Here is a 12,192-nt window from a genome sequence, read left to right on the forward strand (position 1 = left end):
ACAGTTCCCTACCTTCACTATATCATTTCCAGCAAGGATAATGTCATTTCCAGCAAGGACAATCTGCTTGCTTCCTCTTCAGAGATAGATAGCAGAGTGATTGCTACAGATTTAAGTGATCACACAGCTGTTTCTAAGCAAGCCTGCTTTATTCTTAAGGTAAAAAGTGTTACAGAGAAATCATATTAAAAATAATAAAAGAGCCTGCAAACCTTCTAATAAGCTTACCAGGCATCACCCCCACCCTACGGGTTACCTTGTGATTACAAGTTCATCAGAGCTTCATTTCAGAACAACCAAACAGGTTTATGAGGCCTCGGTAGGCCAAGGCCTTCCAATCCTCCAATGAGGATTGGGGCCCCTCTGTGAACCAGTGTTCCTGTCCATTTGCTGGATCAGGAAGAAGACCCCTTAGTCAGCCTAAACTCAGTTTTTTTAACCAAAAGTCTTTTCTTTGTCTGTTGGTCTCTGGAGAGTCTAGTATGAACTAGTATATGCATATCTCTCCAACAGCTTTCACTAGCATTCCCCCCTCCCTACTAGAAAAGATACATTCAGTTCTACAATAGCACATACATCATTGCATTTTTAATACAATGTACCCCAAAGATACTAACTCTAATTCAATAAGGTTTAACTTTATTGAATTAAGTTTATCTTAATTCTGTCAGGTTTGTTTGGGATATGACAAGATATTGTCACTCTGTCACACCCTAGTCCTACAATTCCTTGCACGCTTATTGATATTTACATAATCACTGCACAGTGATTTTACAACCATACAGTATATGAAACGTTGTACTTTGATCAGTTGACAGCCATTATTACCTAGAGTGCAGGTATTTGGATAATTATTGTTCAGTTTAGTTTTCTCCAGAACCACACAATGACTATACATATCTTTCTACTGTGTTAGTCTGCCATAATGCTGTGCCTTAAACTGGTTCCTACACCCTGAATTTTCAAGCTGATTGCTAGCCACAAAACCTCTGGTTCAACTTCTCGCTCATCTCAGCTAAAGAAAAAGCTCCCAAACTTACATGAAACAGAGCAAAATATAACAAAAGCAAAGAATATGATGATATCAAGCGCAGCAAACCTGTTTGTAAATTAAACCCTTTTAACTCCTTTCCCTCACTGGAGGGCCCTTCTCCCCAGACTAATGGTCACATATGCATGTTTACACTCTGAATTGGGAGAGTTCCAGCCCTCTCCTCTGTCTTCCACTTCAGGTTTAAAATGTAAATGTCAACAAAAATATTTTGTCCAATGGTCTAGCAATTTGCTGACCTAGAGGGAGGGAAAGGCAGGGCTGGGGAAAGAGGGAGGAAGAGTCTGATGAGTGTTGGAAGAAATTTGTAACCTCTTTGAAAAGAAATAACTTTATCTTTTAGCAGCTTGACAAGTTTTTATAACTTAATTCTTTTCTCTCATTCAAAATTCAAATATTTAATGGATAACGTTAATAGTAATTATAACTTGTGTGCTTCCTGTTAATTTTATCCTGGGTTTATTTCCTATAAACACTGTTGCCTTCTGCCTCTGAGTTCATTCAGCCCAGGATACTATAATTTATTACCCTGCAAATAGGAAACAACATTCTCAGGTTATCACTGTATTACCCTCCTACTGAACCTGATCACCTGTCTTTGTTTTCTTGAGTATGTGACATTGAACATTTCTGGACATTTTACCCCCCCTCCAGTGCTTTGTTTAACCGATCAGTTCCGCTGCGCCAGTGGCCAGTGCATTGGGAAAAACAAGAAATGTGATCACAACTTGGACTGCAGTGACAGCTCCGATGAGCAAGGATGCTGTAAGTGTAAAATCTGGGATCAGAGACATGGTTGCAGCAAGTGAAGATGATTGTTTACCTCCTCAGTGAGTTAGGATTCGCTCTCCCAACCCAATATTAAAGCCACATACATTAATTTTAAGGTGGGTGTTCCTGCCTCACCTGCTGCCCAATAATTAATGCCTGGGGATCATGGGAAGAGCTAATTGACATGCAGCTCTTTTTGGAGTTAAAAATATATTATTCTGATGATGTGTCTCAGATTCAAAACAGTTAAATTCTGCCCCTTGTATTTTAAAAAAAATTTAAAAAATTTGGAACTCTTGCTTAATAATATGTTTGTATGCATGGATGGAAGCATTCTTCTGTGGTATAAGAATCTCTTCAAAATGTCCTGAGGCTGTTGTAACCATTCTGCTCTGCTTCGTGGTTCTCTCAGCCATAGAATTCACAAGAGGTACTTTAAGAACCTTAGGAGTGCTCCTGTCTCTGCACATAGAAATATGCTAAAAAGTTTCCTTTGTGCCTAAAGCCTATGTAATTCTCTTCTTGGTTTATAGTTGCAGATTATGGTTTATGGAATATAATATCCTTTGGGCGTGCCTGCCTTGAAATCCTCCAGGGCCCTAGAAAAAAAGCTACACGCCAAACAGAATAGATTTCAGCCTTGAAGTTCACTGGCGGCATTGTTACATTATTAGAAATATTAAATGGGAAATCTCCTCACCTATTGTAACCAATTGGTGTACTGCACATAACAGACACAATTAATGAATAAAAACACACAAATGTGTGTGTGAATGTCCCCAAATGTATGTCCAGAATGACCCCTAATTCTTTAGCTCCTAAATCTACTTCAGAGATAAATGAGATCTCCCTTTGTTGGCAGTAATAGTAGGGTGCCTTATCCTCCCTGTGGGCCAGACGCCAGAAGGCACTATCACAAACGTGCACATACAGCATGTTACGCTGACCTGAGCCCATTTCCTGTCTTCTCTATTCTTTGTAATGAGGGAGGAGGGAAGTTAGGTCAATGTATTCACTGGGATAAGTTTGTAGCTAGTTCTGTTCTGCTTCCAGTGTGGACAGGGTCTTATCTAATGAATCTACAGAGATGAAAAAATATGGGAGCCAAAGAGATTGGCTAAAGGGTTGGTGCAGACTTCAGGGAACAAGGATATATGGATTGAAGAGTAGCCACTTAGATACCATGGAGATGGGTGTGATATAAGACACTGAATAGAATAGGTAAATGCTTTGATACCTGCTTGTCTTCACAGAGTCTCAAGGCATAGTCAGGTTGTTGTCCATTGTTCTGAGAAATATCACTGCTTACGGTCCAGTACCTTCAGGAATGGCATCCCTGTCTGACTGCTGATGGGCTTGTAATAACAATTCAGGGTGGCACTGCCTTGCAGAGATGATACTTCTAGGACAGATGATCAGGTGTAGCTGTTACCATCAATGGGAAGCGCACATGGGGCAGGTTAGGTGTCTTTGGAAATGCCACAAGACACAGTTGATCATTGCTTCCATGGTTCTCCTATTCAGCATCAGTGAATGCTGGGCCATGAAGCAGAGGAGTGGGAGTTAATGGTATTAATTAGAACACTGGCTTTTGCCCTAGGTTTATATGCTACTTAGGTCAAATGTGAAAAGTAGCTGTCTTTAATTGCAGGTAAAAATGTCATCCTAGTGCCTAATGGGCGTTTGTTGACGCTGCATGTTTAATTAGAAGGCTTTTGTAAGTGGCTTGGAAGCTCAGTAGCATAGACTTCCAGTTTTTGTTTTGGGGAGAGTGGCATGAATGCTAAACTTAGCATGTCTGAAGTGGTTGGACCTAACAAAGTAAGTTACAGAATCTGATTTCTCTCTCCTCATTTAGACACAACAGAGGAGCCAGCACCACAAGCCAACAATACCATAGGCTCGATCATTGGAGTGATCCTCACTGTTTTTGTGGTTGGAGCAATGTACTTTATCTGCCAGAGGGTGCTGTGCCCACGCATGAAGGGGGATGGGGAAACAATGACTAATGACTATGTGGTGCACGGACCAGCCTCCGTACCACTTGGTTATGTGCCTCACCCAAGCTCTCTGTCAGGGTCTCTCCCAGGTAAGTAACAAGATGTCTAAGCATTTTAAAACTACGTTTTAAAAAATTTAGGTTTCCTTATCCTGCCTCTTAATGGCACTATATAGTTGTAATGCACGCTCCTGCGCATGCTCACCAGCAAAGTAGGTGTTTGTACCAGGTACATAATTCTGGGCACCTGCCCCTCGGAAGACAGGATTTAACCCTCTAAATTGTATTACTCAGTTGTTTGATTTCTAACAGTGTCATCCACAAGAAGCAGAACTACCAGTAATTGTATATACCCATACCTGGGGATCACTTCTTTTACTACTGAAATTCATCCTCTTCTGGGGCCAGTGTAATGGCACCAACAATTCTACACAGCAGTGTAGGCTCAGGAAATAGAATTAAATCAACAAGAATTTAGATGGAATATAGTCACTCATGTTGATTGGGAATTGCCCTGTCTCAGGGACAAATATCCTGCATTGTGTGCTTAAGGAGAGTTCTATGGGATCTTTAATGACCAGGAGTAATTATGGCCTCATTTCTGTAAACCCTTTTAAACAGCATTATGCAAACAGCAGCCATATGTTGTAACCTTATCTATCCGATGAGATACGAAACTAAGGCTGGTCACAAAAGTGCATTTAGTCTTAATTAATGTGCATGACTCCTGTATCTGTTTCTTTATAAATAATGAGCTGTCATTAGTCAGTGCCAAGTCTTTTTAATAAAATCCATACTCTTGCTGCTTTATTTTGATCCAACTGGAGCAAAAGAGGTGCCTGTAAATGCTTTTTGCAAACCTGTTATGGCGTTATATCAATGCATCAGCCTCTTTTGCCTTCCTGTAATGAGCTGCTTTTCATAAGAGGGAGCTTTGAGCAGAATTTTCGCTGTAGTCCGGAATGCATTCACATGCATCTTCCCCTTTTGTCAGGCCTCCCTCCTAGTCTCCTTTCACTTTGTTGCAAAAACTCACTATGTGGAAAAGAATGAACAAAACCTCTTTCCTCTCGCACGCATGAGACGGGCAAAATCAGTTTAATGTTTTATTCTTGAGTATAGAGAGAGTGCTGAAGTGCCTTCTCTCTTAAGCCTTTCAAAGCCATTCAAGTGAAAGGAATCAGTTTCTCTTTGCACAAGCTTTCATGCAGCCCCATGCCAGGTTCCTGAGTTCAGTGGCTAGAATGTTAAGCCAACATGTTTATCCCCTGAGTAACTTCATTTTGCTTTTCCTTCAAGGAGACTAGGATTGTTTAATGCAGACAGCTTTATTTTTTATTTATTTTTGAGTCATGTGTTTATAGTGCCTGTATCCTGTAGAGAGATTTTAGCTTTAACCCCATCCCTTCTTCAGTTTTGCTTTAAAGATGTTAATACTGATGTACATACTGTCTGTCATCTTCTTTAGGAATGTCTCGTGGTAAATCTGTGATCAGCTCCCTCAGCATTATGGCCGGAAGTAGCGGCCCTCCCTACGACAGAGCCCATGTCACGGGGGCATCCTCCAGTAGTTCTTCAAGCACCAAGGGCACTTACTTCCCTCCAGTAAGTCGCACTTCCATGCGTGGGTATCCTTCAGTCCAGTAGCAGCGCGCATGTCTGGGGTTAGCTGTTTGGCAGGGGTTTTGTTTTGGATTTCTAGTCTAACAAATCTGGTTGGTTGGTTGGTTGAATATGGAGTGGGTGAACTGGAAGGAAATGTGTGTGTACAGCATGCCCTCTTCCAAAGCTGCAAAGGAATGTCTTGCTAAACTAAAAGAGTTAGTAGATTTAGTGCTGGTGAAAGGTGTGGGACTGATTGACCTAGAGACTGTAAAAGCCCTAAACTATAGAACAGATACAGCACAGGCAGAAAAAACTTCTCCCCTTTGACCCCACTGCAGCACCTCCAACTTGGCATGGAGGGATCCTCGCTAAAGGGGAGTCTACTATCCACAGTCCTTGCAGGAGAACCAGTTGTAATGGTGGCTTTCATGCTGTTAACGTAGCGCTAGGAGCTGCAGTCATGGACCAGGACCCCATTGTGTTAGAACACAGAACAGAAAGACGGTTCATGCCCAAAAGACTTTACAGTCTAGATCCTAAGTAATCTTGTCCTCCAGTAGCAACTGATACTACCAACTACTTCATATATAACGCACAAAACAGCCCATCAGGTGATGATAAATTGAATGATCAAATATGGGCTGAATTTGAACTGCTGACCATGATGTCGGAGGCCTCATAACGTACTCCCCCTAGGATATTTATTTCACTACAGTTGAAATATCCTCTTTCCTCTAAGAGTCAGAATCCATTCAGCCATATAAAGAACAAGGGGCAGCAAAATAACAATACTGGAAACAGCGAACTGGTTGTGGCAGTCATCCGTCAGTTTGCCTAGGATAGCGGTATATCTGATGACAATCTAGTCTTGAATTGCCTGCTTTGGGTTTACTTTTCAGCATTAAGTGCTTCAAAATAGCAACAGTAGTCAGCTGCTTAGGAGGCAAGCTTAGTGATAGCCTAGATGGAAATGGATACAAGCGAGGTTCGCAGGATGTTGAGATTATAGAGAGGAATTTACGCTGGGAAGGGGCCATGGCTTTGTCTAGGTGCAGTACTGAGCTTTGCCTTAACAAGAAGGAAATGCATGAACTACATACTAGTGTTTTCTTTAATATTGGGTAGGAATAGCATCACGGCTGTATTTAATTTTTTCTTCCTCTTTAAGTTTTTTGTGGCTGTTTAAAAAGATGCCTCTTTATTTTTATTTTTTTTTAAGATTTTGAACCCTCCGCCATCACCAGCTACTGAACGCTCACATTACACCATGGAATTTGGTTATTCTTCAAACAGTCCTTCCACTCATAGATCCTACAGGTAATTTTTTAGTACAGTAGCCTCAATTGGAATCAAAGCCTCATTGTACTAAGTGCTGTACAAACGTAGAATAAAAGACAGTCCTTGCCCTAAAGAGTTTACAGTCTAAGGCCCTGATCCTGCAAACAATTATACAGATGCTTAATTTTAATCACATGCATAGTCCCACTCTCTCTGTCTCGCACATGCCATCTGCAGAGCAACATGCTATGGATGCAGTGATAGATCCATAAGCCATTTCAACCTCTCCTCCCCCATATTATGGATATCATCCAGTTTACCTTTGAATCCATATTTGGGGGGCTGCGCTATGATGCGATCGATAGTTTGGATGTTCTCGGCACAGTCGCGTGACGGGGAGTCTTTGTTAATCTAGTAGCCACGTCTCCCATGGGTGGTTCGGAGGCAGTTAAATGTGGTCCAAAGTTTGCATGGCAGGTCAAAACTAAGAGGGCGGCTTGTTGGGTCAGTATGAATGTGTTTGTTTGGAACGGTAGATAAGGTCCAGATACTTTGCCATTCCCTGGCTAGATCCAGAGACATGAGGTGGTCATGTGTGGTCCACAGTGGTTTTCGCGATTTCAGTTGATGTTAGGATATGTTATCCATAACCTGCTAGATGGGAAGTTCTGGGTAATCTTTGGTGCATCTAAGTTCTCGTGCCGTGGCCCTATCTGAACTGATAGCTGGAAGTTCCATGTTTGCTATTACAGAAAGTCACAGCAGAGGCTTTAGAAAATGACCTTGGCTTCTCTCCACACTTGGGGGATTTCACCAGTCACCAGGATGTTGGTGAAAAGCTGCATCATCCATTTCCATGCCAGTGGATCCACGTTATATAAAAACTCAGGATAGATACGATCTTTTCCTGCTGCTTTTCCCAGTTTCATGGCTGCATTGGCGGTATCGATCTCCTTACTTCTGAATGGCCCAGACCATTGGGACAATGCAGCACCTGTGAACATCACCAGCTGAAGCTGATGCTCGACTTGTCTGCACTACTGTCTGTTCGCTGGCTGTTTTGAAGTCCACAAACATTTAGCAGCGATGGCATTGGCTTTCACCTGTGGCCTAATAGCATGCGCTGGATTTGCAGCCCCCAAATGTTCCAGGCATGTCTGCTCCAGCGTGTGAAGTTTAGACCTTCTACGCATTCAAGCCACCATTTCTGCCTTGCTGCATCCCGTGACACCAGGAGGGCATTTCCAGTTTTTAGGTCTTTACGCTCATCATATTTTTGGAGGAGCTTGTGGCTCTTTGCAGTCCAGCTGGGAGTATACCTGTGTCCCCAGAGAATGTTGTTCTTCATGGCAGAGATTAGGAGTGCAGTAAAATGGTCAAAAGGGGGAATGCAGGAGATGGTGTTTTCCACAATCATAGTGAAAGTGGCCTAGTCTGCTTTTTTAAAGTTCCATCCTGGAGCTAGTTTTGGGTAGAGAAATTTGGGATTTGAATTCCATTATGGGTCTGTGCTGAGTGTTCAGGAAGTCATTGAGGATGATCCATGGCATATAGGTGTTGGTGTGCCCTGTATCCTCTTTAGAGATGAACGTCAGGTCACGGCAATATCCTCTGCCCCATCTTGCAGAGTGGAAAGTGACCTCCTGTTTTGCATCAAAAAGGAGGCGTATATCATTTGCTGTAGTCCAGTGTGTCAGTTCTTCGCCTGGAAGATTGTTTGCAGCATAGCCTCATTGTGTGTAGTGACTTAAAGCTGCCCACAAATAAGCAAGGTCCTGCACCTTCTGCAGAGCTGGTTGAGGCCATGGTGTACCAGGTGGTTTATATACATTGATGATGGTTAGCTTGCCGATGCGCACAGAGATGGTGGTAGTTTGTGCAATGTAGGAGGTAGAACCACATATTTGTTGATCTCCTGCTTGATGTAAATTGCCAGCCCCCATTTTGGGTGGTAATTGCTGGCTATGAGTTTATAGCCATGGATTTTGTAGCAGTGGGTCTTTTTTTCATTTGCAACATGGGTGAGAACATCGATGTTGGTCATCTTCACCATTTTCTCCAGGAAGTCGTACTTGGACTGTGAGAGGCCTTCAGCATTCAGTGTGCAGATCTTTACCCCAGGTCCGATCTGCCTGGTATGTTGGCCCTGAAAAGGTAGTCCCACTGAAGCACGTGCATAAGTGTCTGAAGGATTGGGGCCAAAAATTTAAGACAAAATGCAACAAGTATGTTAGCAGCGTTTCTCTCAAATGAGTATCATTGAGGGACATCACTCAGTTTTTGTCCAAAACTTATTTAAGTTTTGCATAAGCTTGGTGTCCCATTACTTTTATTACTGAAAATCATTTACACCAGAAAGATAGTGAGAGAGCCATTCACTCTAGAAGAGTATGTCTTATGCTATTTTAAGTTTCCTGCATGAATAATTTGTTTGGCACACAATATATCATTTGGGCCTTGCCATCTTGAGAGAGATGACAAGCAAATCCTAGGAAAGGAAGAAGAGAGACTAATGTTGCATAGATACCGTGGATACATAGCCTAGCTTGTGCACAACATAATTATTTCTGATTCCACAATGAGGTGTTTCTGATTTTTTTTTTAATATGTATTTATATTTAAATTTTTAAATCCTTTTTTAACCCTCTTCCTATTTGTTTTTTGTTGTTTTGGGTCGGGGGGGGAGACTAAAGGGGGGTTTCACTGTTAAACTTTTACATATTTCCTTTTTTCTCCCTTTTTAAACTATGGCCTATTTCACTGTTGTTGTTGTTGTTTATATACTTGTAAGCTTTTGCCCATTGTTTTTATTTAATGTAATGTTAATGCACACCCTCCCCTTCCCCCGAAGATGGATGTTTGGTCTCTTTGCTGTAATAATTTTATGTTTTAATTTATTTGGGTTTTTACCACAAATGAAAGAAAAGGAGCACCTTTCCAAGTCTATAGTCCATGCCCCGCTACCCTACCCTACCCTACACTACCCCACCCCACCCCACCCCACCCCACCCCAGACACACAAGCAGCACTGGTTGACTACCAGAGGGAGTTGTGTATCTCTGTCAAAAATAAGTTCTCTGTAATGGGCTTGTGGATAATGAAATTATTGGGGCTCAAAAATCATATCTTCTGTTAAAGGAGAATACATGGCCAGTGTTCTGCAGAAGGTCAGACTTGATGTTCATAGTGGTCCCTTCTGGCCTTATGAAAACTCTATAAAAGGGACTGGCAACTTAGAAAGCAAACCAACATCAAAGCTTGGCACCAGCTTCGATAATTCTGATTACTGTTAGCTGATGTGACATTTGAATCTCATTAATGATACTGAGCATGTGGTGCTGGGTTTGATGTTTCTAGAACTTTCTCTCCCAGTCAAAAATATATCCTATTGCTGCTTCTGATCATCTTGTCTTTCCTCACATTCTGACAATTACCTCGAGCAGTGGTTTTCAACCCGGGGTATGTACCACTGGGGGTACACAGAGATCTTCCAGGGAGTACATCAACTCCTCTAGATATTTGCCTAGTTTACAGTAGGCTACATAAAATGCAGTAGCGAAATCAGTACGAACTAAAATTTCATACAGACAAAATGAGAAATGAAGCAATTTTTCAGTAGTATTGTGCTGTCACACTTGCATTTTTATGTCTGTTTTTAAGTGAGGTGAAACTTGTGAGTACGCAAGACCAATCAGAGTCCTGAAAGGGGTACAGTCATCTGGAAAGGTTGAGAACCACTGACCTAGAGAAATTGGCCATCTTGATTTTGGGGCAGAGGTGCTGACAATAGTGGCTGCTACAGCCTCAGTGTCTTGGGCAATAGAAGTCGCTCTCCTCTATATGTGCAACTTGATTTTTTTCTTGCACCCACTTCAGAACTTCTTTCAGATAGCAGCACATGGGAACTGCAGCTACATTAGCTGCTCAGGGAGATGAGTCTCCTGGCTGCAGTAAAACAGTCGCATGAGCTAGCTTCTCTGTCTGTGGACTCTGATCCAGTGCTGAATTAATCAACAGAGGATACTGGAAATAGAACATCTACTCCACACACTCTGGTTTCCCCCAACCTCTAAAACCCCCCAAATCCCACCCCTTTTGTACCTGTTTGACTAGGGTTGAGGCTTTGTGATGTCTAGACCAAGCTGATGGCTAGTTAGTGGAGCTGGGCAACATATTTTGACTGAGCAAAAATTTGAAATTTTTTGCTGAGAAATGCCGACTCAGGTCAACTGAAACATTTAATGAATTGATGCTGATTTTGGCAAGTGGTTTCAGTTGAAGAAAAAAATTAAGACGTCAAAACTGTTTGTTTTGACATTTCTGAAAAGAAACATTTCAATTTTTTTGGCTATATTCTCTAGGGGACTTGGACACCATTCACAAAAACAAGGCAGAGGTGGAGGGGAGACCTAGGTTCCAGTCCCTGCTCTGGAGCAGGGACTGGAACCTGGCTCTTCCACATCCCAGGTGACTGCCCTAACCACTAGGCTATTGGGTATAAGCTGGGGCACCACCAGCTGTACCTCCATCACTAGCCCCTCCTCCTTGGTTTTGTGAATGGCACATTAAGTCCCCTTGTTAATGTAGCTTTCCATTTCCTTTGCTTTTATTTCAACAAGAAAAGTAGATGCCCAAACAAAACATTTCTTGAAACAAAACATTTCTTTTGACGTGAAATGAATTAATTTCCAGCTTTTCCATTTGCGAAAATTCTGAAAAATGTTGGGGTGGTTGTGCCCAGACAGGTGGGGTTGGGGTTTTGGGGCCTCGTTTTGGAGCTGGCAGTACTCTGAAAAATCACAGCTCTGCTAATAAGTATTCCCTTTGAGGCAGTACAGCTGTCCTGTGTTCTGTTATCTGAATCTTTGGTTTATAGTTTCTCTAAGTGCTGACATCTTTGCTATGAATGTCCTTACATAGCTACAGGCCATACAGCTACCGGCATTTTGCACCTCCAACCACGCCATGCAGCACAGACGTTTGTGACAGCGACTACGCCCCCAGCCGGCGGGTCACAACAGCAGCGACTAAGGGCTACACCAGTGATTTGAACTATGATTCCGAGCCCGTGCCCCCTCCACCGACGCCAAGGAGCCAGTACCTCTCGGCAGAGGAGAACTATGAAAGCTGTCCGCCCTCCCCGTACACAGAACGGAGCTATTCCCATCACCTCTACCCGCCGCCTCCATCCCCCTGCACGGACTCCTCATGAGGGCCCCTCCGCCCCCTTCCTTAACTTCCTCCACTACAAAAGTGTAAATACAAATTGTCCATACCAGGGAGGGGGGAGGGAGCTATTGGAGAGGGAGGAGGAAGGACAGTGTACAGTTAAAAGTTATGAAATGGGGTGGGGAATACTGGAGATATTTGTATAGAAGAAAAAAGGATATTTATATATTTTCTTAAACAGCATCTGCTGCTTGTGCCATAAGAAGAAATTTTTGTATAAAAGAATAGAAATTTGTACAAAATTTTTATTTTTGCAAAT

At 42.4% G+C, this 12,192-nt stretch overlaps 1 protein-coding gene across 6 annotated transcripts in view; it reads left to right on the forward strand.

Moving 5' to 3' along the window:
- The window catches only part of LRP6 (LDL receptor related protein 6), a 189,082-nt gene extending 177,166 nt beyond the window's left edge, over positions 1-11,916 (forward strand). For 5 of the 6 annotated variants that reach the window (XM_077807430.1, XM_077807426.1, XM_077807429.1 and 2 more), the window contains 5 exons: positions 1,706-1,816; positions 3,681-3,911; positions 5,290-5,426; positions 6,646-6,743; positions 11,625-11,916. In XM_077807430.1, coding sequence (XP_077663556.1) covers positions 1,706-1,816; positions 3,681-3,911; positions 5,290-5,426; positions 6,646-6,743; positions 11,625-11,916 — 869 coding nt within the window. The remainder of the gene's footprint in view (positions 1-1,705; positions 1,817-3,680; positions 3,912-5,289; positions 5,427-6,645; positions 6,744-11,624) is intronic. The other variant, XM_077807427.1, reaches the window with a different exon arrangement.
- Positions 11,917-12,192: the final 276 nt, after the last annotated feature.

This window comes from Eretmochelys imbricata, chromosome 1 (genome assembly GCF_965152235.1).
Source record: "Eretmochelys imbricata isolate rEreImb1 chromosome 1, rEreImb1.hap1, whole genome shotgun sequence".
Taxonomy (NCBI): Eukaryota; Metazoa; Chordata; order Testudines; family Cheloniidae; genus Eretmochelys; species Eretmochelys imbricata.